At 50.0% G+C, this 25,113-nt stretch overlaps 12 protein-coding genes across 12 annotated transcripts; 9 read left to right on the forward strand and 3 right to left on the reverse strand.

Annotated features, from left to right (window-relative positions):
* Nucleotides 1-1,438: 1,438 nt before the first annotated feature.
* On the reverse strand, nt 1,439-2,252 carry COCCADRAFT_102899 (carbohydrate esterase family 5 protein; the record flags this gene model as incomplete). Its single annotated transcript, XM_007716688.1, has 2 exons — nt 1,439-1,741; nt 1,800-2,252. 2 exons carry the CDS (start codon nt 2,250-2,252, stop codon nt 1,439-1,441), a joined length of 756 nt encoding a protein of 251 aa, XP_007714878.1.
* Nucleotides 2,253-3,743: 1,491 nt separating this feature from the next.
* On the forward strand, nt 3,744-5,195 carry COCCADRAFT_7188 (uncharacterized protein; the record flags this gene model as incomplete). The annotated part of the gene is made up of 1 exon (XM_007716677.1): nt 3,744-5,195. The coding sequence occupies one exon, from the start codon at nt 3,744-3,746 to the stop codon at nt 5,193-5,195; it is 1,452 nt and encodes a 483-aa protein (XP_007714867.1).
* A 1,739-nt stretch (nt 5,196-6,934) lies between these two features.
* On the forward strand, nt 6,935-8,341 carry COCCADRAFT_7189 (uncharacterized protein; the record flags this gene model as incomplete). The annotated part of the gene is made up of 2 exons (XM_007716678.1): nt 6,935-8,124; nt 8,176-8,341. The coding sequence occupies 2 exons, from the start codon at nt 6,935-6,937 to the stop codon at nt 8,339-8,341; spliced, it is 1,356 nt and encodes a 451-aa protein (XP_007714868.1).
* Nucleotides 8,342-8,715: 374 nt separating this feature from the next.
* COCCADRAFT_102928 (uncharacterized protein) lies at nt 8,716-9,609 on the forward strand (the record flags this gene model as incomplete). Its single annotated transcript, XM_007716689.1, has 1 exon — nt 8,716-9,609. One exon carries the CDS (start codon nt 8,716-8,718, stop codon nt 9,607-9,609), a length of 894 nt encoding a protein of 297 aa, XP_007714879.1.
* Nucleotides 9,610-10,436: 827 nt separating this feature from the next.
* Nucleotides 10,437-12,011, forward strand: COCCADRAFT_39005 (uncharacterized protein; the record flags this gene model as incomplete). The annotated part of the gene is made up of 3 exons (XM_007716690.1): nt 10,437-10,517; nt 10,858-11,307; nt 11,361-12,011. The coding sequence occupies 3 exons, from the start codon at nt 10,437-10,439 to the stop codon at nt 12,009-12,011; spliced, it is 1,182 nt and encodes a 393-aa protein (XP_007714880.1).
* Nucleotides 12,012-12,551: 540 nt separating this feature from the next.
* Nucleotides 12,552-13,913, reverse strand: COCCADRAFT_39006 (uncharacterized protein; the record flags this gene model as incomplete). The annotated part of the gene is made up of 2 exons (XM_007716691.1): nt 12,552-13,285; nt 13,382-13,913. The coding sequence occupies 2 exons, from the start codon at nt 13,911-13,913 to the stop codon at nt 12,552-12,554; spliced, it is 1,266 nt and encodes a 421-aa protein (XP_007714881.1).
* Nucleotides 13,914-15,521: 1,608 nt separating this feature from the next.
* COCCADRAFT_102866 (uncharacterized protein) lies at nt 15,522-15,671 on the forward strand (the record flags this gene model as incomplete). The annotated part of the gene is made up of 1 exon (XM_007716692.1): nt 15,522-15,671. One exon carries the CDS (start codon nt 15,522-15,524, stop codon nt 15,669-15,671), a length of 150 nt encoding a protein of 49 aa, XP_007714882.1.
* A 350-nt stretch (nt 15,672-16,021) lies between these two features.
* COCCADRAFT_102895 (uncharacterized protein) lies at nt 16,022-16,177 on the forward strand (the record flags this gene model as incomplete). The annotated part of the gene is made up of 1 exon (XM_007716693.1): nt 16,022-16,177. The coding sequence occupies one exon, from the start codon at nt 16,022-16,024 to the stop codon at nt 16,175-16,177; it is 156 nt and encodes a 51-aa protein (XP_007714883.1).
* Nucleotides 16,178-16,726: 549 nt separating this feature from the next.
* COCCADRAFT_102885 (uncharacterized protein) lies at nt 16,727-19,293 on the forward strand (the record flags this gene model as incomplete). Its single annotated transcript, XM_007716694.1, has 2 exons — nt 16,727-17,071; nt 17,125-19,293. Coding segments are annotated over 2 exons (2,514 nt in total), but the record flags the coding sequence as incomplete, so codon positions are not given.
* Nucleotides 19,294-19,443: 150 nt separating this feature from the next.
* Nucleotides 19,444-19,857, forward strand: COCCADRAFT_51503 (uncharacterized protein; the record flags this gene model as incomplete). Its single annotated transcript, XM_007716695.1, has 1 exon — nt 19,444-19,857. A coding segment is annotated over one exon (414 nt), but the record flags the coding sequence as incomplete, so codon positions are not given.
* Nucleotides 19,858-20,658: 801 nt separating this feature from the next.
* COCCADRAFT_102886 (uncharacterized protein) lies at nt 20,659-23,498 on the reverse strand (the record flags this gene model as incomplete). Its single annotated transcript, XM_007716696.1, has 5 exons — nt 20,659-20,994; nt 21,047-21,937; nt 21,987-22,259; nt 22,448-23,209; nt 23,274-23,498. The coding sequence occupies 5 exons, from the start codon at nt 23,496-23,498 to the stop codon at nt 20,659-20,661; spliced, it is 2,487 nt and encodes an 828-aa protein (XP_007714886.1).
* A 309-nt stretch (nt 23,499-23,807) lies between these two features.
* COCCADRAFT_7195 (uncharacterized protein) lies at nt 23,808-24,436 on the forward strand (the record flags this gene model as incomplete). Its single annotated transcript, XM_007716679.1, has 7 exons — nt 23,808-23,844; nt 23,907-23,929; nt 23,983-24,016; nt 24,069-24,103; nt 24,169-24,195; nt 24,250-24,319; nt 24,372-24,436. 7 exons carry the CDS (start codon nt 23,808-23,810, stop codon nt 24,434-24,436), a joined length of 291 nt encoding a protein of 96 aa, XP_007714869.1.
* Between the last annotated feature and the right edge of the window lie 677 nt (nt 24,437-25,113).

Here is a 25,113-nt window from a genome sequence, read left to right on the forward strand (position 1 = left end):
AGGATCGGCCCTACCGTTCCGTCGCCGGTTTATTCTTGGTGCCCGTCCGTCCGTCGTACATACTTACATACGCAGTACGCTCATCCTCCACGCGGCCTCTCCCTTACCTGTATACGGTGTCTTCTTCGTATTTTTCGGTTCTGATTCAATGTGGATTTCTGAAGACTGCCACTCCTCTCCCTGTACCTTTACTAGGCTGTATGTCTTGGGAACTAATAGCTTTACAAATTTGACACGACAGGGCCGGCTGTTCCTGATTCGCCTCACTCGGTCTTTTTACTCCGGGACCATCTCCACTGATATAATCATCGATCGTATATAGTAGCCATTACTCGTTTGCACCCAATTACAATACTCTTCTTGAATCATTGGTGTCGCACTAGTGAAGAAGCAATTGCTTTTGTTCGCTCCCCGGCTATGTCCCAATCTTGCAACCGGACTAGCACAACAAAGAAGCAGAAGGCCATAATGTGAGTAATGGAAGGAGGGAGAGAGAGAGAGAGTTTTACATACTTATGTCGATCGACCAAAAAGTACAATATAAATACCCGCTCAAGTCTGACTAACTACATTTATTCTCTGATATAAACTATGACACGACACTCACATCTAATTACAAGGATTCCCTTTGTACCTGAAGCCGGGGAGGGATGTATTTATATGAATTGATGAATCGGTTGTTATCATCCTATGTCATACCCTGAGAACTGTTTTCGCGTTAGTCTGGATGCGTACGTTCGGACAATACCTGCTATAGACCATCAGCCCTTGCATGTGTTTATTGCTTAAATATACTAACTAGTTAGACAAGATTTATAGCGTCAGGTTATGGTATATTTGAAAATCATCTATACTGCGAATACTGCAGCTGGATGTGCTTAACATCTATATCTCATGACGGAAAAAACGCAACTCAAATATTATGGCAGATAGTCATTCCCTATAGCAACTAACACATACGTGTTTGGGCAGCTTTTCCTTATTGGCTGCGACCAGTCTAGTCCTATATGCAGGGTCCCAAACACATATTCATGTTGATTGCAACTGCCTATTCCGATCAGCCATGCAAGTGTGATACTTTGTGACTATATGCGAGATTGAAACAAAGGTAGTGAATACCATGTGTTGAAGTTGGAAAATATAATACCTAGTGAGTATACTGTAGGATAAATGATGCTCTTGGCGAAAGAACATCTTTCAAGGTGAATTGCGCTATTCATAGGTTTTCCGTCACATATCTCAATCATCTTACGCACTGATTTAGAAATGAAAAAAAAAATGATTCAATATAAATTGAAACCTATAAACATCGAATAGTAAAGTTTTTCCCAGCACACAAAACCAACAAATGTGGTAGCGTTGCTCCCATAAATTTCATAAATCCATAAAGAAAATCTCCTCATCCCATACCCCCCCTATTTTCTCCCTTATCAACCGCTTACAAAACACGAGCAGCAACAAAATCAGCGGCCTGAGGAGCATCCTGCTCATAGTTGCTGTGCTGGGGAGTGATAATGATACCGTTATCGCAGATGTTGTCGCCCTCGTGGCAGATGATAAGAGTCTTGGAGGCGGGAAGAACGCCAAACGACTCGTCGCGGTCTGCATCACCGAATGTTACAACGGCGGAGACGCGTGCAGCCTGGGCGGCAGTGAGACGCTGGGTAGCGGTGTGGACGAGCTGGGCGCCCTGAGAGTAGCCTGAGACGACAATCTTGGTGTTGGGGCAGCGGGATGCGGTCTGTAAGAAAGTGTGAGTGGCGATGTATGATATATCAGTAGTATAATGGCAAACTTACCTGGTTGATCAAGTTGAACATGGAAGTAGCGCCCGCGGCATCACCTCCGGCCAAGAAGCCGATAACGTTGGCGGCGTAGTTGACACCCTGGATAGCCAATTGGCCGGTTCCTCCTACACGGGCGGCAACGGCGTTGAAGAAGACGGGGCCTTCGGTTCCGGCAGCACCAACGTTTCCGGGGGAGCTGGTACCACGGGCCCAGATAAGAGAGATTGGGCGGCAAGCGGTACCATCGGTCAGTTGGTTGTAGGTGTCACTGTTGTATTGACGCTTGGCAAGATCGCGAGCCTCGACGCCCTCATTGACGAGCTTTGCAGCGTACTCGTCAACAGTGAGACCGGTGTCAATGATGTCGGTAATGGGGAAGCTGTAGTCCTGGGCGGGTGTTGGAGCGGCGAGCGTAGTCGAGGCTAGTGCCGCGAGAGCGAGGAGAGAGGGAGCGCAGGTCTTCATGATGAATGATATTGGGTATAAGAATAGAAAGTAAAAGCGAATGAAATGTATTTTGTAGCTGAGAAGAAGAGTTGATGTGCTGCGGTGATTCGAAATTAACTGCTACCACATGTCGCCTTTTGTACCTGGTGGCTGACTCGTCTGCCATGGCAGGTGTCCCATCGTGGCCGTATACGATCGATTACAACTACCCAGCCTCTTTCCACATGCGTCAAAATCCATTGTCATCGAATCTTAACTCCTCTTTTTGAACTACTATTCCAGTGTTCATGTCCGTTGATGCACACTGCCACCCTGGTCAACAACCGGCTCGGCGTCCAATGGGTAGAGGAGCACACTTCACGTTGACCAGTGGTTGTCCGTCTGATCTCCGTTGTGTATATTGATGTGCAGGATGGCGCGCCGAGCCTTTCTTGTGGGTTCCTGCTTCTGGGATCTGCTTAAGGATCCAGTGATGCTGTACGCCCGACCTTCTTGTTCGCGTTAGCAAGCCCCAGGAACCGCACACGTGGTTATGGAGGGCACTACCTAAACAAATAGGAAACCAATTGAGTGAGTGTGAACTAGTGGTGCGCAATGTGGAAATTGGGTTACTGTGTCATTGGTCGGGCCGAGATGGGAACAAGTCATGCGTATGGGGGCCGCGGCCATGGCCATTATCAAATAGCGAGTGAATTGTGAGGGCTGTGCTGTATCTTGTTCTTTCCTCGTATCAGTTAAATAACATCATAAAACCAAGGAATTCTCTCGCTGGGTAAACGACATGTTGACTTGACAAGTGCTTGGAGCGTAAGGTTGTGCAGAATTGTGTAGAGTTGTGTGTTGTGTGTTGTGTACCTGTTAGGCGCCTGACGTCATGCCAAGGGCTGACACTACCTTCCTATTTGCTTCTGGTTAGAGTCGCAGGCCTGGTGTGCGTGTGAAAACTGTAGATCCAATCACCCAGCCTTGTGTGAGCCACGCTTCATGCTAGACACACATGTACTCTATGCACGGTTTCAAGTAAGTATGCAAGTAACAGTCCTTATTACCGAACATAATCAAATTGCCTCTACAGCCATCGGCGAGATCCTTCTGCTGCACGACTCGATGTCTAACCGTCTTGCAAGCTCGAGCCTACTTGTTGTCAGTTCCAATGGTACTTCTTCGGCAGTTGACGGAAACAGCCGTATCTGATGGCTGCCGTTGCCAAGCAAAAACTCCAGCAAGGCTACAATCGATTGCCGACGTTAACCCCAGTCCCCATTTGGCGCCTTGGTAGCATTACGAGCTTCCCCATACAACACAGATCTACACCGTCCCCCGCTGCCAAAGCTAAATACGCGTCTCTTCGATTGCGATATCTTGTTCAGTGACGTGAAAAAATGGCGATACCGGAGGCGAATGGCTCTTGTGGAGAGTGGAATGGCGACATTGACGATATATAAATCAATCAATATGGAGAACGGATGGGCTCGGTAGACTTTGCCAGTGTAATTTCCGTCCTTCACCATGTGGTCGGCCTCGGTTCTCGCCGTTTATGCGGTAGCCCTCTTCCAAGGCGCCGTCTCCACACCAATCCACCCCCGCCATCCTCATCAATTCCCCAGCACCGAGCAATGGCCAGCGCCAGTCGTGGGAAAGCCGCTAGAGCAGCAGTTGCCCGGCGAGGAGCTCCAGGACATTCTTTCGCAGATATCCCGGGACAACATTGAAGCCACCATTCGGAAGCTTGCTTCGTTTGGCACACGCCATACTCTGTCGAGTCAGACTGATCCGAACCGAGGCATAGGCGCAGCGAGGACATGGCTGACAGCACGATTTCAAGAAGCAGCTGATGCAAGTGAGGGGAGGATGACTGTCGACTGGAATAGCTTCACCAAGTACCCTGGGGACAATGAGCGAATCATCTTTCCAGTCAACATTACCACGGTGGTTGCGACACTAAAGGGAAGCGAGGACCCAGACCGGTTATATGTCACTGGTGGACATTACGACTCCCGCAATAGCGACCCGATCGACTACCAGGGAGATGCTCCAGGTGCTGTTGACGATGCATCCGGGGTTGCCGTTTCCCTAGAGCTCGCCCGCATCTTTGCGCACTACAAGCCCAGGTCGACCATTGTGTTCACTGCCTTTGCAGGCGAGGAGCAAGGCCTCCTCGGCGCGGAAAATCTGGCACAGACCTACAAGAATGCTTCTGTCAATGTAGCCGGCATGATTAACCTTGACATGGTAGGCAACTCCAAAGCCGAGGATGGCACTGTCGATCCTTACAATATTCGTCTCTTTTGCGAAGGCACGCCCTTGACGGAGAATGCTACACGGACTAGGTCGCGTCTTAGTATTGGCGGTGAGAACGATAGCCCGGCGCGTAACCTCGGTCGACATATTTACGAAGTCGCGTCCAATTCTTGGACCGAAATGACTGTGCGTCTCATTTATCGTCTGGATCGATACAGTCGCGGAGGCGACCATCGCCCTTTTCTCGAAGCCGGGTACACAGGCGTACGCTTTGTGCAGCCGAACGAAGACTACACTCAACAGCACCAGAATGTCACTGTACGCAACGGCAAACAGTACGGCGACTTGGTCGAGTGGCTCGACTTTGAGTACAACACTCGCGCCGCAAAGGTTGTCGCAAGCACTATGTGGAGCCTTGCAAACGCACCCAGTGTACCAACAAACGTCGGTATTAATACCACTTCGTCTGACAACTTTAGTCAGTTCAGGTGGACTGCACCTGAAGGTCTGCCTGTTCAAGGATACGAAATCCTATACCGTGAGACAAACGAGGCGCATTGGACGAATGTCATTGATGTTGGCAATGTAACCTGGTACAATCTTACCTCTGCTACCATTCACAAGGATAATGTGATTTTTGGAGTGAGGAGTGTAGCTGAGGGGGGATACAAGTCTCCTGCAGTCTTGCCGTTTCCCTTTGGATGTTCGAGGAATTGTTAGATCTATACGTAGATGTTGAAAAGCGAAAAATACATGTAGAATTTTATGAAAGAAAAATCCTGCCACCAAATGTTCTGTTGTGCGAATAGTTGGATTTCTGGTTATTGATGACTGTAGCTAAATGATTACTATGCGCATGCTGTTTGGTGACGGCGAGTGAGTACAACACGAGACTATTCATGAGGTAGCTAGTGGAATTGGAGTACTAGGTAGTATTAGCAGCAGTAGTGGTATTGGTAGCTGTAGGCTTACTGCTCTCGTTCGTTACGAATCCAGCTGCATCTGTCCAAAAACGGTCCGGATGCACTAGGAACCGTGGGCCGCATTCGGTGATGTGGGAATAGTGAGCACTGGTTGGGTATAGTGGGGCATAATACTACGATCTGGAAAAACTACTTTCCGGATGCCAAGATGTATCACGTGTTTAAGCAAAAAAATCATAAAAATGAAAAAGTTTTTCAAAAACATACGACAGCGGGGATTCGCCAGTGGTCACCCACCTGACTACTAATCCGCCGATTTCAAGCTTGTATAGGCCAGATCGAACGGGATGGCTAAATTTCTTGAATCTATGGCCGTATGTGCCAGAAAAATGGGGATTGGTAATTCAAATCCGTAGAAAATTAGAAAAATCGACGTTTCCAAAGAGCATTGGTGAAAAGTCGGATTAATGTAGGTCCGATCACGTGGACTAAGTAGGGCATCCTTGGCGACCCCAACCCAACGTACTCTCATCAATTTACGACTAGTATCTATGCTATAGCTGGATATCTGAAATCGTGGACTGCGTATAATCGAGAAAGCATATGCGTATCTGATAAACGTAACACATTACATTGACGCACGGAGCAAAGAGGACGATGCAAAATAGCCAATGTACTCCTTTTCTTGCTCCATCCGATTGAACTTCTTGTTCCAATAATAATACAAAGAATATACCAAGAAGCCCTAGCCCATATTACAAATAAGACATGCAAGAAAGGATAACTCGTCGTATCCATAATTCCAATCAAGCCCCCAAACTCAGAATAAAGAGTTTCCTACCTAGTCTATTACCCCCTTTAGAGCCGTACATAACCTACACAGCAAACTCACGACCCAATCCCTACTCCACAACTCGCCATGCGGGGCTTCCAAAACTTACACATGCATAACCCCAATAAAGAACGTGCTTGGGGGCCCTGAATTCCGAATTCCCGCACGGGGGGGGGGGGAACTGCGTTGCTCCATACAACAACCCCCATAACCCGACAAAAAAGCGAATCCATCCGACAAGCCACGGCGCAAAAAAAATTGACTTGATAAATTACAAAGTTTTAATGCTGGAGGTGAGCGGACGCGAGTAAGTGCCAGGGGGCGCGGAAGGGTCGACGTGTGTCGTTGGAGAGAACATTTTTGCACTTAGCGCAGATGTCGTGCTTTTGCCCCATTGTAAAACAATCATCGAGGGTTTTTTTCGAGCCCGCAACCCCTTCATCAGTGCAACCACAACCAAGGCCAAAACAAAAAATTGGGGAAACGGGTGAGTGCGTGGTTTCTAGACCTAGCCAAGAGAAAGAAAGACGGCATGGTCTTGGATTTTTTTTTGATTTGTTGGGACAATTGGATGGGGTGCAAGGTTTCTTACGTAGTTTATGCTTCATGTGTATATATACTTGAGCCCTTGTCTCTCCAGTTATCCTGTGGTTCATCAATCTTCACCCTTCTTTTTCCTTAGTTCTCCCCACACATCCCTCGACATGTCCTCCACATCGTCGCTTTCAGGACCCAAGGGGTCCGGTCCCTTTTTCCGATCGGTTCCATTCCAGATCCTCGTAGCATGCGGAGTCTCGTTCACGGCGCCGGGCATGTGGGATGCACTTGGAGGACTGGGTGCCGGTGGAGCAGCAGAGCCCTACGCGGTATCCGCAGCTAATGCCCTGGTATACGGACTCTTCGCCATTGTGTGTGTTGCCGCCGGAGCGATTAACAATCGGATTGGACTCAAGTATGGACTTGCGCTGGGAGCGATTGGGTACCCGTTGTATGGCGCTGGACTGTACACGAACAATGTGTCGGCGAATACCTGGTTTATGCTATTTGGATCTGCGCTGTGTGGAATCAGTGCAGGATTCTTCTGGGCGGCGGAAGCGGCTATCATCATTGGATATCCCTCACCGGGCGACCGCGCTTTCTACCTGGCTATCTGGCAGACGGCAAAGGCTCTGGGACCGATTGTCGGCGGATCCATCAATCTGGGCTTGAACGCGAACAAGAAGACTGTGGGCTCAGTGTCCTCGACGACATACATTGTCTTCATCGTCATCATGTGTCTGGGTCTCCCTGTCGCACTCTGCCTCAGCCCAGCAGACAAAGTGTGGCGACGCGATGGTACGCGGATCGTGGTTGAGCGCGCAGCTACGTGGGGAGCAGAGTTCAAGGCGGTAGGCAAGCAGTTCATCAGCCGACGTATCCTGCTGTTGCTGCCTGCCTTTTTCATCAGTTATTTCTACAACGGCTTCATGAGCACCTGGCTCACCACCTACTTCACCGTCCGCTCCCGCGCCTTCTCTAGCTTCTTCACAAACTTTGCCGGAATCTTCTCGTCATTCATCATTGCGTTTTTGCTCGACAACCAAAAGATTCACATCAAGACGCGCGGCCGCATTGCATTCTGCGCCATCGTTACCATTCTGGTCGGAACTTGGATCTGGGCGACTATCCTGCAGAAGCAGTTTTACGACGCCCCCGAGGCACCCGTGTTCGACTGGTTCCGGGGCGGATTCGGAAAGAGCTATGCACTCGTCTTCTTCTGGCAGTTTGGCGGTCAGGCATTCCAGCAGTTTCTGTATTGGCTCGTTGGACAGTACGCCACGGATCTTTCCAACCTGAGCCATCTTACCGGTATTCTGAGGGGTGTCGAGGCCCTGGGTCAGACTATTGCTTGGGCGTAAGTTTTTCCTGCGATGATTTTACATGGCACTGCTAACACGCAAGACAGTATGCAATCCGAAGGCGGCGCTAACCACTTTGTCAGCATTGGACTCAACTTTGGCATCACGGTCCTGTGTGTCTTTCCTACATGGATTATCCTCTCCGAACTGGAAAAGAGCCACGAGGTTCAAGTGACGGAGGATGTAGACGATACGCTCAAAGTCACTGCATGAATGTAGGAAAATATAAAGGCAAAATATTTAGATAGTTAATCATAATATGTGCATATTTCAAACTCGCTTCACTCACACAACTCACCTCTGGTTGGATGCAAACATGCCCATACCCTAACCCAGTAGTTCCTGCCCTGCATATGGGCTTGGCGATTTTGATCCGAAATGGCGTGAGTACGAGCAATGACATCGTCAGCCCCACTGCACACTACTTACCCCACCCCAAAGCTACTCCAACGCCTCCAACAGCTGGTTTAAAACACACGAGGGTATGACTAGTAGTTCCTACACGAGCGGTTTGTGCATAGGCCTGAGCCCCGCTATCAGTTGTTTCCTTTTTCTTTGCATTTCCTAGCTTGTGGCTGTTTAGCAGAATGACGTCGATTCTCAAAAAGTCGCTAAAGCTCGCGCTGATCCAGCTGGCGTCGGGCGCGGACAAGGCGGCGAACCTAACGTCTGCACGGCAAAAAGTTCTCGAGGCGTCAAAGGCGGGGGCGAAGCTGGTGGTGCTGCCGGAATGCTTCAACTCGCCGTACGGAACAAAGTATTTTGACAAGTACGCGGAGACACTGCGGCCGTCGCCGCCATCAGAGTCGCAGTCGCAAACGTTCCACGCGCTGTCGAAACTGGCACGCGATGCGGGGGTGTATCTGGTGGGAGGAAGCATACCCGAGCGCGACGAGCAGGACTCAAAGAAGCTGTACAACACGAGTCTGACGTTTGCGCCGAGCGGAGAGCTGATTGCGACGCATCGCAAGGTTCATTTGTTTGACATTGATATCCCTGGCAAGATTCGGTTCAAGGAGAGCGAGGTGCTGTCACCGGGCAACAAGATTACGCTGGTGGAGCTGCCCGAGTATGGCAAGATTGCGATTGCGATATGCTACGACATACGGTTTCCGGAGCTGGCTACGATTGCGGCGAGAAAGGGGGCGTTTCTGCTGCTGTATCCCGGCGCATTCAACTTGACGACTGGAGCGCTGCACTGGGAACTGCTAGCGAGAGCGCGAGCAACCGACAACCAGGTCTATGTGGGACTGTGCAGTCCAGCGCGGGACATGGAGGCCGAGTATAACGCTTGGGGTCATAGTATGGTAGTGGATCCGAATGCGCAGGTCATGGAGCAGCTGGACGAGAAGGAGGGTGTGCTGATGCAGGAGCTGGAGGCGGGCAAGATTGAGGAGGTTCGGAAGGGCGTGCCATTGTATGGACAGAGGCGGTTCGATGTATACCCTGATGTCAGCGAAGGCGGCAGATTTGAAGAGTAGAGCATGAATTCAAGACGTCGACTTGATTGTGGTCGTGCTGAGTGACAGCTGTTGAAAGGCTGCCAGTACTATGATGAATCAGAAAAAAGTGCGTGATGCTGGCATATTGTATGTGTAGTTGGTGAGGATGCGTCCAGGCCGTAGTCAGAAGCAGGGCGCTGTTTGGGCAGATGGTTGCAAGAGGACGGGGTGTGTAGGTGAGCACTGTGCCGCCAAAGGCGCCGAAGAGAGGTGGGCGGCAGGGGCTGTGGCAGCTGTGGCAGCTGTGGCAGGCAGGCAGAGCAACGCTGGCTGGCTGGGCGGCTGAAGGGCGACTTGGCTGCACAAGGCCAGCCAGAGTAGGGATGCAGTGCACAACACAACAGCAATTGGTAATTACACTACGCGCAATAGGAGATGGGCAGATTTTTTCATTAATCTTGTTGTTTGAACGCGCCACAGGAGCAAGTAATAAAAACAGCCATCTAACCGTGCATGCAGTCGGGTGCAGCGGCGTGGTGACGATGAATGCGCAGGATATACGAGATAGATAACAGACGGGCACGCGTCGCGCAAGTTACGGGCGAAAAGGAACAAAGTTAGCAGGGCGAGTTGGTGTTTGGGGCGGCGGATGGGCGGCCGACAGCGCTGAATGCAGGCCACGGGTTAGCGAGGGCCGCCTGTCACTTAAGCCCATCCCTCCCCACTGCCCGCCCTCGCCCTCGCCCCCGTCCCGTCCCTCCCCATCTGCCCTCGCAGCTCTGCAGCCCTTCCCCCCTCTCAACCACCACCCCATCATCCCCATCCCCTCCCAACCCGCCGTTCCAACCCGCCCTTTCACCCACACCATGGCGCCCCCCACAAAGAAGAAGGAAGCCACGGGCGACCTCATGATTTCCACTGCAGAGTACAAAAAGACGCGCGACTCGGTACGTTCCATGCCCTTCAACTCTTGTTTTTCTCAACCCGCGACGCGCCTGCCTCAGTCGCCGGGTCGCCAATGACACCACCCATCCCCCACGGCCAACGCCCACCACCGCGCCACCCACCCTTCTCTCTTCCTGCCCACTGCCATCATTCCAATCGCCTCGTCTACGCGACCCAGAAATGCCCGCTTTGCCAACCTCCCTCCCTGCGCTTCTGCCAAAACCTCCACCCTTGTCGCAACCTGTCGCGACTCGGCCAGCCCACTCTACACCACCCAAATCACGGAGCGCAGACAAAATGGCCGTGGCCAACCATAGTTCAAAAGCTTACCATCATGACCAGGTCATTGCCTCGCTCCACAACCTACAGGCCGGTCTTATCCACGTCCAGCACGGTATTACCGACCTCTTGACAAACTATCGCAAGCATTGCGCTTCTGTCCTCGGCGGCGAGGAGGGCGAGATCCCCCCTTTCAATGATGTAGCTGCCGTTGCTGCCTCTGTCATGGAAGCCGGGAGGAACGCCGTTGACGAGACAAAGCAGGTCCTTGCTCCCGTCGATAAGTCCGCCGAGGCCAGCAAGGGCAAGAAGCGCAAGCGCGAAAAGAAGGAAAAGGACCCCAATGCCCCCAAGAAGCCCCTCACGGCTGCTTTCCTCTACCACCAGCATGCCCGTCCCATTGTCAAGGCCGATCTCGAGGCTGCCCTTCCTCCGGGCGGTCAGATTGAGAAGAATGCTGTTCAGCTCGAGGTAAACAAGCGCTGGAACGAACTTCCCGAAGAGGAAAAGGAGGTATGTTTTCTCGGCGCAACACAATTTTTCATCCTGTGCTAATCATTCCGCAGCAATGGAAGGCGTCCTACCGCAACTCAATGGAGGAGTACAAGGCCGAACTGGCCGAGTACATTGCCAACAAGGGCATCAAGGCCACTGAATTGGTCGAGGAAGACGAAGGCTCCGACGACGCCGACATTGAAGCCGAGGTTGGTGCTGCTGACTCTGATGCCTCTTCAGAGGACGAGGAAGAGGCACCCGCCAAAGCTCCCTCTCCACCCGCAAAGACCCCACGCAAGCGCCAGAAGACGACTCCCGCCGTCAATGGCAACTCTGCTCCTATCTCCATTGCCCCCGCTGCCACAAACTCAACTCCTGTGCCCCTCCCCAGCGCACGCTCATCACAAGCCCCAGTCCCAGCTCCTACCACTACCGCAGCTGCCGAAACACCCGTGAAGAAGGATACCAAGAAGAAGAAGGAAAAGGCCGCGCCCCAGCCCATTGCCCCAGCCCCCGCCTCTCCTCACGAAGACGAGCCTGTCCCCGAGGAAACAGTCACCACCAAGAAGAAGACAAAGTCCAGCCGCAGCACCCGTAACACCGAGGCTGACGGCGACAAGGAGAATGCCGCCCTGGAAAAAGCTGAAAAGGCCGAGAAGGCTGAAAAGGCCGGCAAGGAAAAGAAGCGCGATCGCTCTAAGAGAAAAGCCGACTCTTCCTAAGTACTTGTTTGTTGTCCTTGTTGTCGTCTTTTTTAGGGGATCATCATGGCATTAAAAAAGTGACTTTTTTTCTATCTTGGCAAAAACGGGCGGACTTGGGGTGCTGTGGAGTATTTTATCAATGGGTGGTATGAATAGGGATTTTTTTTTCTCCAGGGAGAGAGAGAGAAAAGAGACACCTACTACTTCCAAAAATGACTTTGGTTTCTTAGATGAGCGTTTCGGCTGGATGGTTCTTTTTTTTCTTTTTTTTCTTTTACCGTTCTTCTCCGCATCGTTGGATGCTATGTTCTTGACTTGTTCTTTTTGGCAGGGATATGTCGAGTGAGATGGCGGGATATGTGTGTGTGTGTATTGACCTTTGTTACCTGGGGTTGAGTCTAAGTATTAGTGTTATGAGATTTATACCCCCCCTTTACACCAAAACTAGAATTGTCCACCAAACGTTTGATTTATGAGTCTCTAACCCATAGACAATAAACTCGTTGTTTCAATCCTAAGCTATTCAAGTCCATTAAAAGTGTATGTCATGCACCAACCTCAAATCAACCCCCCTTCCTCCGCATCAACAAACTCATCCTCACTCCCCTCCCCCCCACTCTCCACCCTCCGTCCCTCAACCCCACCAACCACGCCTTCTCCCCCTACAACCCCCGCCATCATCCTCGCCCCATACGCCCGCCTCATGTCCCTAACATCAAGCAGATACTCGAGCGTCAACCGCGCACACTCCTCCTTGGCCTTCTTCTTGCCAAACACATTCCGCACCTCGCCGATGGGGCCCTCGTGCGGACCTGCGTCGCGGAAGAAACAGGCGACAGAGTGGAAGGCGGGGTCGGAGGGGTGCGGGACGTATTTCCATTCTGGGGTGGGGAGGGCGAGGGTTGCGGCGAGGGTGGCGACGCGTTGGGCGAAGCTGGTACCCACAGTACTGTCACTGGTACTTTGACTGGGAGTTGGGGGTTGGATGGATGAGAGGAGGGAAGAGGAGAAAGAAGAAGAAGGAGGAGATGGAGATGGTAGGGAGGCTTTCGAGGCTTTCTTCTTCTTGATGCCGCCGATGGGCGTGTCTTGGGGCCAGGTGCCCAGGGCTTTGAAGTGCTCGACGGCGTGGCGGGCGGCGTCTTGACGCGCTGCTTTCTTTGAGGAGAAGAGGGAAGTGAGGGTGCCGAAGGGTTTGGGGTGGCCTTCGAAGGTTAGGAGGCAGGCAAACTGGGTGCCGGATTGGTAGTCGGTGTAGGTTGGCTGGGGGCCAGAGATTGAGCGTTGGTATTCTGGTTGGGGTGGTTAGTTTGTACTGGGCTTTTTCTTGATATCATATTTCTGAAGGACATGTGATATATCGAACAGACGAATAAGGTATAACCCACCAAGTAGCTTGCCAACATAGTTTTCCACTGGCTCTCTCTCCGTAAGATTCTGCTGCTCCTCTAGCTGCCCTCCTACACTCTTCTTCCGGGTTTTCCCAGCCTTCTTGACTCTACCTTGCCTCTCCATCTCTTCCAGCACTGCAAACGCCTTCTCACTCAATGCTTCCTTGGCCTCCTGCTTGCTGTTGAATCCCTTATCCCCACTCAGTCCTTGCAGTTCCTCGACATCTTCAAGACCAGGAAAGCTAACTCTGGCAGCCCAGCTTGAGCTGCTGCTCCCCTCATAAGTGAACAGCGGTTGCTGGATACCAAGAGCTTGATACTTTTCATGCAAGAGTATCGTATGCTTGGATGACCGGGCACCAACCGCAACTGGGGTAAGCGGCGTCGCATTCTCACTCGACTTTGCCTTCTTTGCTGGAGGAACAGTAGTAGCATACCTCGCCTCACGTTGTGCTTGGTGCTCATCCTGGTTCTGCTTCATAAAGTCGTCCATACTTAGGATACCCGACGGCGGAGCTGCACGAGCCATCGGCTCCTGCTCAGTATGCGCAGAAGTGAACATGGACAGTTGTGTGGGCGTGTCAATCTCCATGTTGAATTCTTCAGCCTTGCCGGTACTACCGCGAGTCGTTATACTATCGTATTCCACGATTGTGTCGAAACTAGAGATAGACGAGCGTGGTTTGGTCGTAGTATAAGGTAGTTCTGGATTTGAGGATAATGAATGTGAAGTGTCAAGTGATGCAGACGGTATAATTAAATACTTTCTGAGGTCGTCTCCCGCCGAGCCCATGGTAATGAAATCAAGCGCGTAACCGTTTGCTGTCCCGGACATTGGTTGAGGTGGGGAAATGTCTCAAGCGGCTTAGCGGGGCAGCTTGTGACCTCGTGATTGCGTGATGGCGTATTTGTAGGATGCGACGCGCCGTTGCATGCACTCTTTGCTGTAAATGTATCGACTCAGGTGATTGATTAGCACAATACAAGACAGGATTGGTTTGATTGCTGTTGAAGGATTTGAAGGCTCCGAGGCGAGGATTGATAGGCAGACCGTTCAGCCCGTCCGTCCGTCTTGCAGTGAGCGTTGCTTGTCTCCGGCTTCACCCAGTTTCACTCCTCATTTAGTCACACTCACTCGCCCTTATTCAGATATTGTTAGGTGGATTCTAGGCGATATTTTGAGCCTTGATAGTTTGTACAGTTTATGCAACAATATGAGAGTGTGATAGTATGCCCTTGGCTTGTCATTTACCATATGTTATTCATCTTGTAGGTTGTGGGAAATCACTACTTAATCACTTCGATAATTACCGAATCACAAGCCTTAGACCCGGAAATGGCCTGTATTGACGAATATTATGTGGATATCAATCAAAAACCTGCTTGCTCAGCAGCAATTGCAATTCTCATCCTGCATTATCAATATTCCCTATCCTTATCTGCATTATCAACTGAGTGCATGATCTCAAGTCCCTCTAGTCTTCCCTACCCATAAGTTCATCTGCCCATATCCCTACTAAAAGATAGAATATCCTGGAATGATTGATGCACTCCTCGAGAGGCCCACATGAGCTGATTGCTATCTGTTTGTATATCATAAAGCCATGCTCGGTCGGGCCTTTGAATCAAGAACCCTGTACATGAAAATCATCTTCAACAAGCATTTCGTGTACTTGAGAGATTCGGTCTTGTTTTTAGCTAACCGGACAAGTTTGATACTACTCCGATGCTTTCTTTAGATGAGAGACCAAGTTCGTATGCTGCCAGTTCGGCTTTGTGGAGTAGCAAGCTACAGGGCTAGTGTTGTGAACGTTGGTGGCTACGATCATGGGAACGGGAGGGTCTTCTTCGGTCATAACAACTCTCAGTCCTGCCCATTCTTGTTGTCCCAAGTTGATAAGCTCTTGCAAATCTTCTAGATTCACGTTTCTGTCGCTAACCTCTTTATATGCGGGGCTGCTAAAGGCAGGCTGTGAAGGGCTACTGTCAGGGATGCTACCACAACCGATCTCAAGACCGTTGTCATATACGCTAGGTATGGTGCCTTCTATAAGTGAAAATCTTAGGCATCCTTCAGAGTAATCGCTCCCGTTGATGCGTATCGAGGTGTTCATTTAGTCCAGGTTGAGTGGAATTGATGCAAGACCACTGGGGGAAATTGCCACAGAGAAGTTCCTATGGGCACACTGAGCCTCATGCTAAGGTCACAGTGTATGCGAGTTTGTACCAATGGCAAGGTCTAACCTCCTTCCCCGCGGGTAGAACATCCCATTGCGCAGAACCATGAAAATATTCAAGCAATACCAATCAGCGGCCTACTATTTCATCAAGTTCAATCTGGTCTATTATTGTAACGATCAGGCAGCAAAGCTCAGTCTTAATGATAGAAGGCAAAGTTATAGCAGGCTTGGTCGAATTTGTAGAGAAGCTATGTACAGCGTGGTGTACTATAACTACGACCTACATCTGTCTTTCCTTTTGTCATACCGACAATTGCTATCTTAAAGACTTCAAGATATTCGTTAGTGTATCTAAAGCTACTATTAAGTGTATTGATCTGATGACCAAGAGGCCTGTAATCTAAGCTTGTATATACAGAGTAGTGGGCTGATTGGTCGCTAGATGCTTCACGTGACCATGCAATGTGCCCTAGGCTTATACCCCATCTACCCTCCGACGGAACGGATTGTTACTTCTCTTGCTATGGATGCGCAACGTTTTGACTACAGAACGTATAGCAGTGAAAAGATACTCTCGTTGTGGCGACAAACATGCGATGGACGCATGGCGTAAGCCCAGGGACGGGCAAGCGGCAGCTCAAGATGATTCAACGCAGATGGGCCTTCTACGACATCCAAAGGTATCCACCGTCAATACACTTCAGTGTTTCAGGTCATGTCATGACTATCGAGCCTACATACCTACCACTTGTCACACGTTGTAGTGTGACCAGATCTTTGGTGTTCCGACCTGACCTTAGCAGGATTACACGAACGCGCCGCACCAGGGGGTCGGCGGCTAAGATGCGCAGCCACGTTCAGCTTGGTGCGAAACACTTTAATTATCTTTCAGCCTGATCGTGGGCATTCTACCCTTCTTATTCCCACTTTGTTACGCATTACTTTTCGCTTCTGCCACAGTCTAAACCCTCAGATACTAGCTACTCAGGCGCTGTTTTGAACCTGGTCTCCAGCAACCCTGGTGCACGTAGAGCAGTTTCGAGGACCATCCAACCAACCTCTTTCCCTACATACAAGACGACTCTTATTTAAAAAACGGAAGGAGAACGCTGATTTAAGCTTACGCTACAGTTTGCTGCACTGCAGCTGTTTAGTAGTAGTTATGTCCAGTGCCCTGGCGAAAGCCTCGCCCTTAAAGCCGGAGATACGCCTTGTCCAGGCTATCTCAGAGTTTGAAGCCGACCTCTCACATGAGCAAAAGTCGATGTTCAGAACTCAAAGATCGCAGTCGCTCTTAAAACCACCTAGTCCACATGACATTATGCAGCTGACGGCTGAGGTCGATCGTCGCACATCACAGAAGTTTAGTAATGCATGTTTTGGGCCTCGTTTTACTTCCTTCCTTCACGGAGTTCAGCAGTTCGCGACTCTTGGAGATATCATAATTGGAGGATCACAGAACTTGGTAGCGTGTGGCGTATGGTCATTGGTACGCATGTCGTTATTGGTTAGTGCCCTCTTCTTGCATCGTTGTCGTGATTAGTTGCTGATACACCGAAGTCGATTGTGAATCTTTCGAACTACATCGATAAGCTGTCCTCGCTATTCATGGATGTCGGCCGTTCTGCCCCGCGCTACCAAGCGATTGCCCTGCTATACCCTCGGTCTTTGGAGCTACAATCAAACCTCTCTGAGTACTTTATCGTGGTAGTTGGCCTATGTCATTACCTGTTCAAGTTCGGTCAGAAATCGACTATCCAGCAATTTGCCTCCTCGCTAAGCGATGCGCGCTTAAAGACCTTCCAGACAGATCTTCATAAGTGGGCAACTTCTATCAAGGAGCAGATGGACGTAAGTGAAGCTCAAGAGAGCTCTGATCTTAGGGCTTTAACGAGGCAAATGTTTAAGTCTACTTCATATCAACAGAGACTTGCAGCTAACGCGCGGGTACTCAAGTTTTGCTCTACGTACGATTATCAAGTAACGTGGAAGCAAATTCGAAAGGCCGGTAATATGTCCTTCTATAAGCAGCAAGCAGAGTACCAAGAGTGGAGGGATAGCTCGTATTCTAGCACGCTGTTGTATGTGGGTAAACTGGGCTCGGGAAAGTCGGTATTGCTAGCCAATATCGTGGACGACCTTAGCCTCTCCGCTAAAGACCCACCCTTGGTGGCATACTTCTTTTGCAAACATGACATTCCAGAAAGTCTGCGGGCGCGGACGATCATCGGTTCACTGGCACAACAGCTTCTACGTACTGTTCCAGATCTTGGCGTACTTGCTAAGAGTTGCGAAAAAGCCCACACTATAGGCGACACTGAGACGGTGCTTGGAATGCTTCTTCGAGGCTTTTCCGCTGATGCAAAAGTATATTTTGTGCTTGATGGCCTAGATGAATGTGATGATGAAGAGAAAGAGACGTTAGTGCAGGCAATCCGGAGGATCCAGGTGAAGCTAAAGATGCTAGTCTGTGCTTCTTTTCGAGAAGAGCCAAGCAATGGCCTACAGTCGATTACTACTAGTAATCAACTTTTGGCCACTCGCGCTGTCTCCATACCAGACGACAACCCAGACATCGACGCCTTTATCGAAGCAGACCTTGAACGTTGCCTTCGCCAAAAACGCCTAACAATTGGAGATCCAACTCTAATCGTCGAGATTCAAGACACGTTATCAAAAGGCTCACAAGGAATGTTCCTCTGGGTGGCACTTCAAATCCAGACTTTGTGCGGTATGAAGACTGATCATGCTATCAGAGAAGCACTAGCAGACCTACCCAAAGATCTCTCCGAGACATTTGCTAGGATTCTACGGAAGTCAGTAAAGTCAGGAAACTCAGGAAACTCAGATCTAGCACTCCAAACGAAGACACTACAGTTTGTGCTTGCAGCTTACCAGCCATTAACAACAGAAGAGTTGCGGGAAGCCCTAAGCGTTACTCCTGGAGATACAACTTGGGATCATTCCAAAATCTTGAATGATGTCTACTCAGCACTGGCTTGCTGTGGATGCCTACTTTCTGTTGACGAAGAGGAGCTTACCGTTCGAGTTATACACCACAGCGTCAAGCAGTATATCCTTAATAGCAACTTTTCGTTTCAGGAGGCGCAAAGGATGTTGGCAGATACAGTTGTCACGTACCTCTGCTATAATGTCTTCGGGACTGAGCTATCAAGAGTCAAGGTCCATCCTGTAGTAGCACAGTCCGCACCATCCAAGATTGTGCAAGCCACTATCAGCTCGTCAAGCACCGCTCGTCATCTGGCTATAAAGTTGCTCGGATCAAGACGGCAACACGAATTTGATATGGGTAAAGCTCTCGCGGAAGCGTACAGCTCCTTCAACTCTAAGCCAGAGCACGTACCTAGATTCTATGCTTATGCAAAGACCTATTGGCAGAACCATATATTTTATGTGTCTGGACATGAAACCGCCATTTTCAGGCTTTGTTCTAAGCTGATCTATAGTCGTGCGTCTGAGCTCAACAAGGCGGACAAGGACTACTGGGCGCGTTTCCAATGGGCTGCCGAGAATGGGAACAGGAATGTTCTTGCACTATTACTACAGGCTACAAAGGATGACGTTGAGGCGAAAAACAGCGACGGATGGACGCCGCTGATGCAGGCGGCAAAAGGCGGACATAAAGACACGGTTGAGGTGCTGCTGAGCGTTGGCAAGGCTAACGTTGAGGCGAAAGACAACGTCGGATGGACGCCGCTGATGGAGGCAGCAAGAGGCGGACATAAAGACACGGTTGAGGTGCTACTTACCGTTGGCAAAGCTAACATTGACGCGGACAATGACGGAACGACGGCGCTGCTGATCGCGATAGCATATGGATATAGAGACATAGTTGAGATGATGTTTACCATTGGCAAGGCTGACATCGAGGCGAAAGATAAAAGAGGAGAAACGGCGGTGATACAAGCGGCATCAGCTCGACGTCAACATGTACTTGAGTGGCTGCTTACCGTTGACAAAGTTGATGTTAACGCTAAAGACAATCACGGATACACGGCGCTGATGACGGCGGTAACAAATGGGCAAAGCGACATAGCTAAGGTGCTGCTTAGCATTGGCAAGGCTGACGTTGAAGCTAAGGACAAGAAGGGATCAACGGCGTTGATACTGGCGGCACGATACGGATATAGAGACACGGTTGAGGTACTGCTTAGCGTTGGCAAGGCTGACATTGAAGCTAAAGACAAGAAGGGATCAACGGCGCTGATGATGGCTGAACGATATGGACATAGCGACATAGTTGAGCTGTTACGTTTACATACCAAAAGCACGTCAAAGACATAAATGTAGGCATTCATGGAGAACCAGTCTTTAAGTTTAGAAATTATTTGGCGGAATGGAAGAAGCCTAATTCGGCCATTTAGGGAACCTGCAATTATATAACAACGGCCGGCTCAGATAACCTGGCTCAAGTTGGAGGATTACGTGATAGCCTTGGAGACATAGCACCGATTGTCAGGTGCGATGCGAAATTTGCTAGGCCCAGAATAGTAGTGTTCAGTCAAAGAAGTAAAGTAGACTCTGCCGAGAAATCAAGGCAGTGCACTTTAGGTTGTAAGAAAGGCTACCAAATCGTCGCGGGTCTTACTGATGATTCAAGTGAAGATAACCGTGGCAACGCTCTCGTGTGCTGTAATCTTGTACAATGCGTGGTTAGCAGGGACAGTTGTGACGAGCCGACTATTGGCTTATCAGCCTTCAATGGCTGGATATTAGTGAGAGCCATTAGAAATCGCTCAGCACAGTGGTATAGATGTCAGTTTTCATGAACAGCAAACTACGCCAGATCTGCATGATCGACAAACGTCCCGTTTGTGGCTTCCGTACTCTGGAAGCGGTATGAAACGCGCTGGACTGACTGTGCCCCTTGGTACGCACTGCTAGGCGTATATCCTGTGAAGGCTTAGAACCCGACAGTCCAGATATAGCGTTCATGCGCAGTGTGGTCATAGCACGCTACTCCTTTAAGTATACTGCGGCCAAGGGCGTCCCAACTTCCGCAACCGGGAAGCGAGGGATGACCTTTAGGCCGGCATGTGTTGCACACGTAATTCCTACCGGACATGTTTGTACTCAATCGTCTAGATCATCGGTGCCTGCAACGTTAAACTTCTTGCGACCGCCTTCTGTAAGGCGTTGGAGCGCGACCTTGTTGGCTTGTGCTCCAACCTTCTGCTGCATCTTCTCGAGTTCCTTTTCAGGGTCATCAGATTCGGCCTCAGCAAATGCAAGGACCAAACGACGACCCAACAAGTGAGTGTTCTTCAAGGCGTTCATGGCGTTAACGGCATCGCGTTTCGTAGTAAACTCTGCGAAACCGAAACCACGTGATGACGCATCGAACTTCTTAGGCACCCTTACAGACCGAAGCTGGCCGTAAGGAGCAAACAGAGCACGAACTTCCTTTTTCTGCAGTTCATGTTAGTATACGCTTGGGGAATAAGAGAGCTAGAAATCTTACGCTCGCTTCAAAGGGTAAGTTCTTAATGATGATCTTCGTGCTTGCCGCCTTCTTTGCTGCATCTTCATTACGACGCTCTTCAGCAGCATCCGCGCCACGGTGGGAAGCCTTGATCTGTAGCTTGTGTCCCTCTAAATCGTATCCATCCATCGCCCGCAGAGCTGCTGTCGCAGTTTCAGGGCTATTGAACTCAACAAAACCAAAACCCATCGACAGCACACCTCGCTTAGGATCGACCTTGGTCTTGACCTTGGCGCTACGGAAGCCAGACAAAGGCTTGAATGCCTCGGTGAGGCGCTCCGTTGATGTAGAAAAGTTGAGGTTTCGCACATACAGGGTAGCGGTGTTGGTTGCTTCCGGTTCTGGAACGTCCACCAGCAAATCGGCGGCGCTGAGCTTCGTACCAGGCTGCGTTGAAGTTGATACTGAGGCTGCTGGGGTCGTTTGCACAAAGTTCGTTGCTACGCCTTCCTTGAACAAATCCTTTGGTGCCTTCTCGAGGTAGAGAATTGAGTCTTTCATCTTTCGGTATGACAAGGACATGAACGCAGATTTCGCTTGCGCAACGTTGGTGAATTCGACAATTGCCGTCATACCTGTTGGTGGCATCAAGAACTTATTCACAGTGCCATGCTCCTCGAACAGCTTGCGGAGCTCATCAGCTGTGACACCGTGGGGAATGTTCTTAACGAGGATAGCAATATCACCCTTTGCGCTCCTCTGAAAAGCTTCAAGGTCAACTCCGTGCTGTGCAAAGTATGACTTCGTCTCCTGGATGATATGTGTCTCGGCGTGTGCCTGCTTAACCGCTGCATCTGACGATGTAGGGTCAAGCAGCTCGGCTTTACTAATACCCATGCGATCCGCAACAGTAGACATGACCGCATCAGCCTAGAGGTATGTGAGCATATTTCCTATAGACACGACAGAGTGAACTGACATTCATGTAGAGCGAGTTCCAGTTGAAGACTGCCTTGGCAGCACTCTGTTTTCTCCTGATCTCTTTCTGCTTCTTCAAAGGCAGCTTGGATATCTCGTATTCATCCAGCTTGGTATCCTTCTTTGCTTTGGCAGAAATGATATGGAGAAGACGGCCCTGGAAGATGGTGTTGTCATTGTCAAGGTATGCTTCGACTGCATCGTTCGGGTTTTGAAATTGAACGAATGCGAAGCCTTTGCCTTTGCCATCAGCCTTCTTCAAGGGCACATGCACCTGCGATGATCAGCAAAGATACTTCGGTATAGTCTGAAGAATAGATGAAGAAGTTTCCCTGCTATCAGAAAGAAAGTACATCTACTAAAATGCTTTCGAGAGATCACCTCAAATGCCGAAGCATCAGTTGTCCCTATCTCGATAATCATCATTGCATGGGGTTCGGAGTGGAAAAAAAAGCTGCTTACTTCTTCAAGAGCTCCATGCTTGGAGAATTGCTCTCGGATCTCATCTTCTGTCACTTCGTAATGTAGATTTCGAAGGTACAGACGACCAGTCTCACGAATCTTGTCTTCTTCGTCAGGCGCAGCACTCTCTGGGTGTTCCGCCGTTGGTTGTGCGGGTTCTGACTGCGCCTCCACTACATCGGCTGAGTCTTCTGCAGCTCTAGGAGGCTGTGATGCTGGCGCTTGGGAAGTTGGTATGTTTGCCGCAGGCACTTCATCGTCTTCGACTAGTTCCAGGACTCTGTTTGTCCTTGAGCGTAGCCAATCCATGTCCGAAACGGGTCCCTGCTCAGCAGTTGGCGCTTCCTGTACATCTTCCATCGCTTCACCAGTATCTACCACTGCGTCTACAGGATCCTTTGCAGGCTCCTCAGCAGAAGATGGTTGCGCTGGGGCAGGCGTGGCTGTAGGTTCCACTGCAACCTTGGGCTTCTTCGAAATGACTTGATATTCGTCGTCGCTCTCCTCTTCTGGCACAGCAATCTCCGGAACAGCGGTGCCCTCAGCAGCATTTGCCTCATATACATGGCTCTCGCCATTTGCCCAAATCTTCGTCTTTGAAGGCGGCTGGTAGACCTCGAGAAACTCCTTGAGCTTGGGATCCTGTTCAGCCTCGTCTCGTTTGCGCTTGAGTTCGTTTTCTTGCCGCGGCGGTGGTTTGTACTCGTCATTGGAAGCGGTGCTCTTCTCCAGCTTCTGCTGTCGTCGCGACTTTGGTAGTTCCTTATCGGCGATCTGTGCCAATTAGCCCCGCTTGTCGCCGTTGTTAGGGTAAGAAGGTGCTTACCGGGCGCGCAATCTCAACATAGATCTTTGTGAGTTTGATGAAGGTCTTGTTGAAGTACTTGACCGCCTTGGCAGCGTCTTCTGGCGTCTTGTAGCCTACGTAGCCTATCCGTCGATGCGGAAAGAACTTGACGTCTGTGACAGGAAATTTGGCAAAGTGCTTGCGCACATCATCTTCGGTGAACTTAGGAGGTAGGCCGCGGACGAAGATGCGTGAAGACTCCATGCTACCGAAGTCTTTGTACGCTTTGGCCTACTCAAAGCTTGGTGTGCTGGAAGCGGATGCAACGAATGTTAGTTAAAAGTTCGCGTCCAGAAAAAAAAGTCTTAATGCTCAGTTTTGCGCTAGCGCACTAGCGCGCATGTGGGAGCTCGGGCCAACGGCTTATGGCTGCGCGAGCGCCTACTCAAACACTAAACACGCCTTGCAACTGCAACCTAAGCATAGCCTCACTCTCCGCCATTATAAGACCGCACCTCTATCCGGACGATCAATACCTTAACTAGTACTTGTGTAATAACTTGAACCAGCACCATGGCAAGCGAAAAGTCAGATACCCAGAAGCAGGATGGTAAGGCCCCTTTTGTTTATGCCGGGTAGTTTTGCCAAAGCACAAACTGATATCATTGGCAGCCCAGATCAAGTCGGCGGACATGGTACGGAACATCCGGAATTATTCTCTGGGGCTCTTCTAACATGTGTGTGACAGAGCGAAGAGATGCAGCAAGAGGCCATTGAAGTCGGTGAGTTGTCTCCACACTGCGTGAGGCCGACAGAACAGCTGACACCGGGCAGCGCAATCGGCAATGGAGCAGTTCACTATCGAGAAGGTGGGCTGCACTACCCACCCGACCCGGGATCACGACAGTGTCTTAAACTAACGTCTGGTGCGCAGGACATTGCTCAGTACATCAAGAAGGAGGTGAGAGACATGACCCTTGACGACTGTGATAAGTGTCCGTTAACGCCCAGGTAGTTTGACAGCAGGAAGGGTGCTACATGGCACTGCATCGTAGGCCGTAACTTTGGAAGCTTCGTTACTCACGGTAATTATTCTTTTTGACCTTGTAATGACCAGTATCATCTGACTTGCATCAGAGACGAAGCACTTCATCTACTTCTACCTCGGTCACTGCGCAATCTTGCTCTTCAAGACACAGTAGATGCATCATCCCGGAGTGGGGTCCATCGTCTATCTACGAGCCATGTCATCTCTCATTGTGAAAGAATGCCTCATGGTCCCGGAGTGAAGAAGGCCGTCTCGTTTCAAGCCGGAGCTTGGAGTGGTGCTCGACCGGTCTTCGCTGTACGTCTTAGAAGACTGTATATTTTTCTCGGCATGTGGCTATTGTCTTTCAACAGGACTCGGGGGCTTTCTGCGATTCAATGGCGTCCTACCACCTAGACACGATGAGATTACCGCATCCCAATCCAACGATTGCGACGAGTCTCCTTCTTTGCATCTTGATGACTTTGGAGGTCAAGATAGTGATATCATAATGAAACGATTGTGCTCTTCTTGTAATGTATTGATCATGGCGTGAAGTGTGAAATATGATCACGTGATTAATAACTTTTGTCAGGCCTAACTGTGCATTACCAGGATGTAAGAACGTTTGAGAACAAAGCCTAAGTCTTGTAATGTGTGGTCTACGTATAGAATAGGTTGAGGTTTACCAAAATTACAAGTGCAAGTTGTTATGGGCGGAGAGGCCTAGCGAACGAGTATGCTTCTACCTATCGTACAGAAGCTAAAAGATGAGGAAAAGAGAAGATAACTAAGTACAGACTTCTCTTATACCTGCTCGCTTCTGATCACATGTCTGTACAGAAAGCATAT

Source organism: Bipolaris zeicola (genome assembly GCF_000523435.1).
Source record: "Bipolaris zeicola 26-R-13 unplaced genomic scaffold scaffold_149, whole genome shotgun sequence".
Taxonomy (NCBI): domain Eukaryota; kingdom Fungi; phylum Ascomycota; class Dothideomycetes; order Pleosporales; family Pleosporaceae; genus Bipolaris; species Bipolaris zeicola.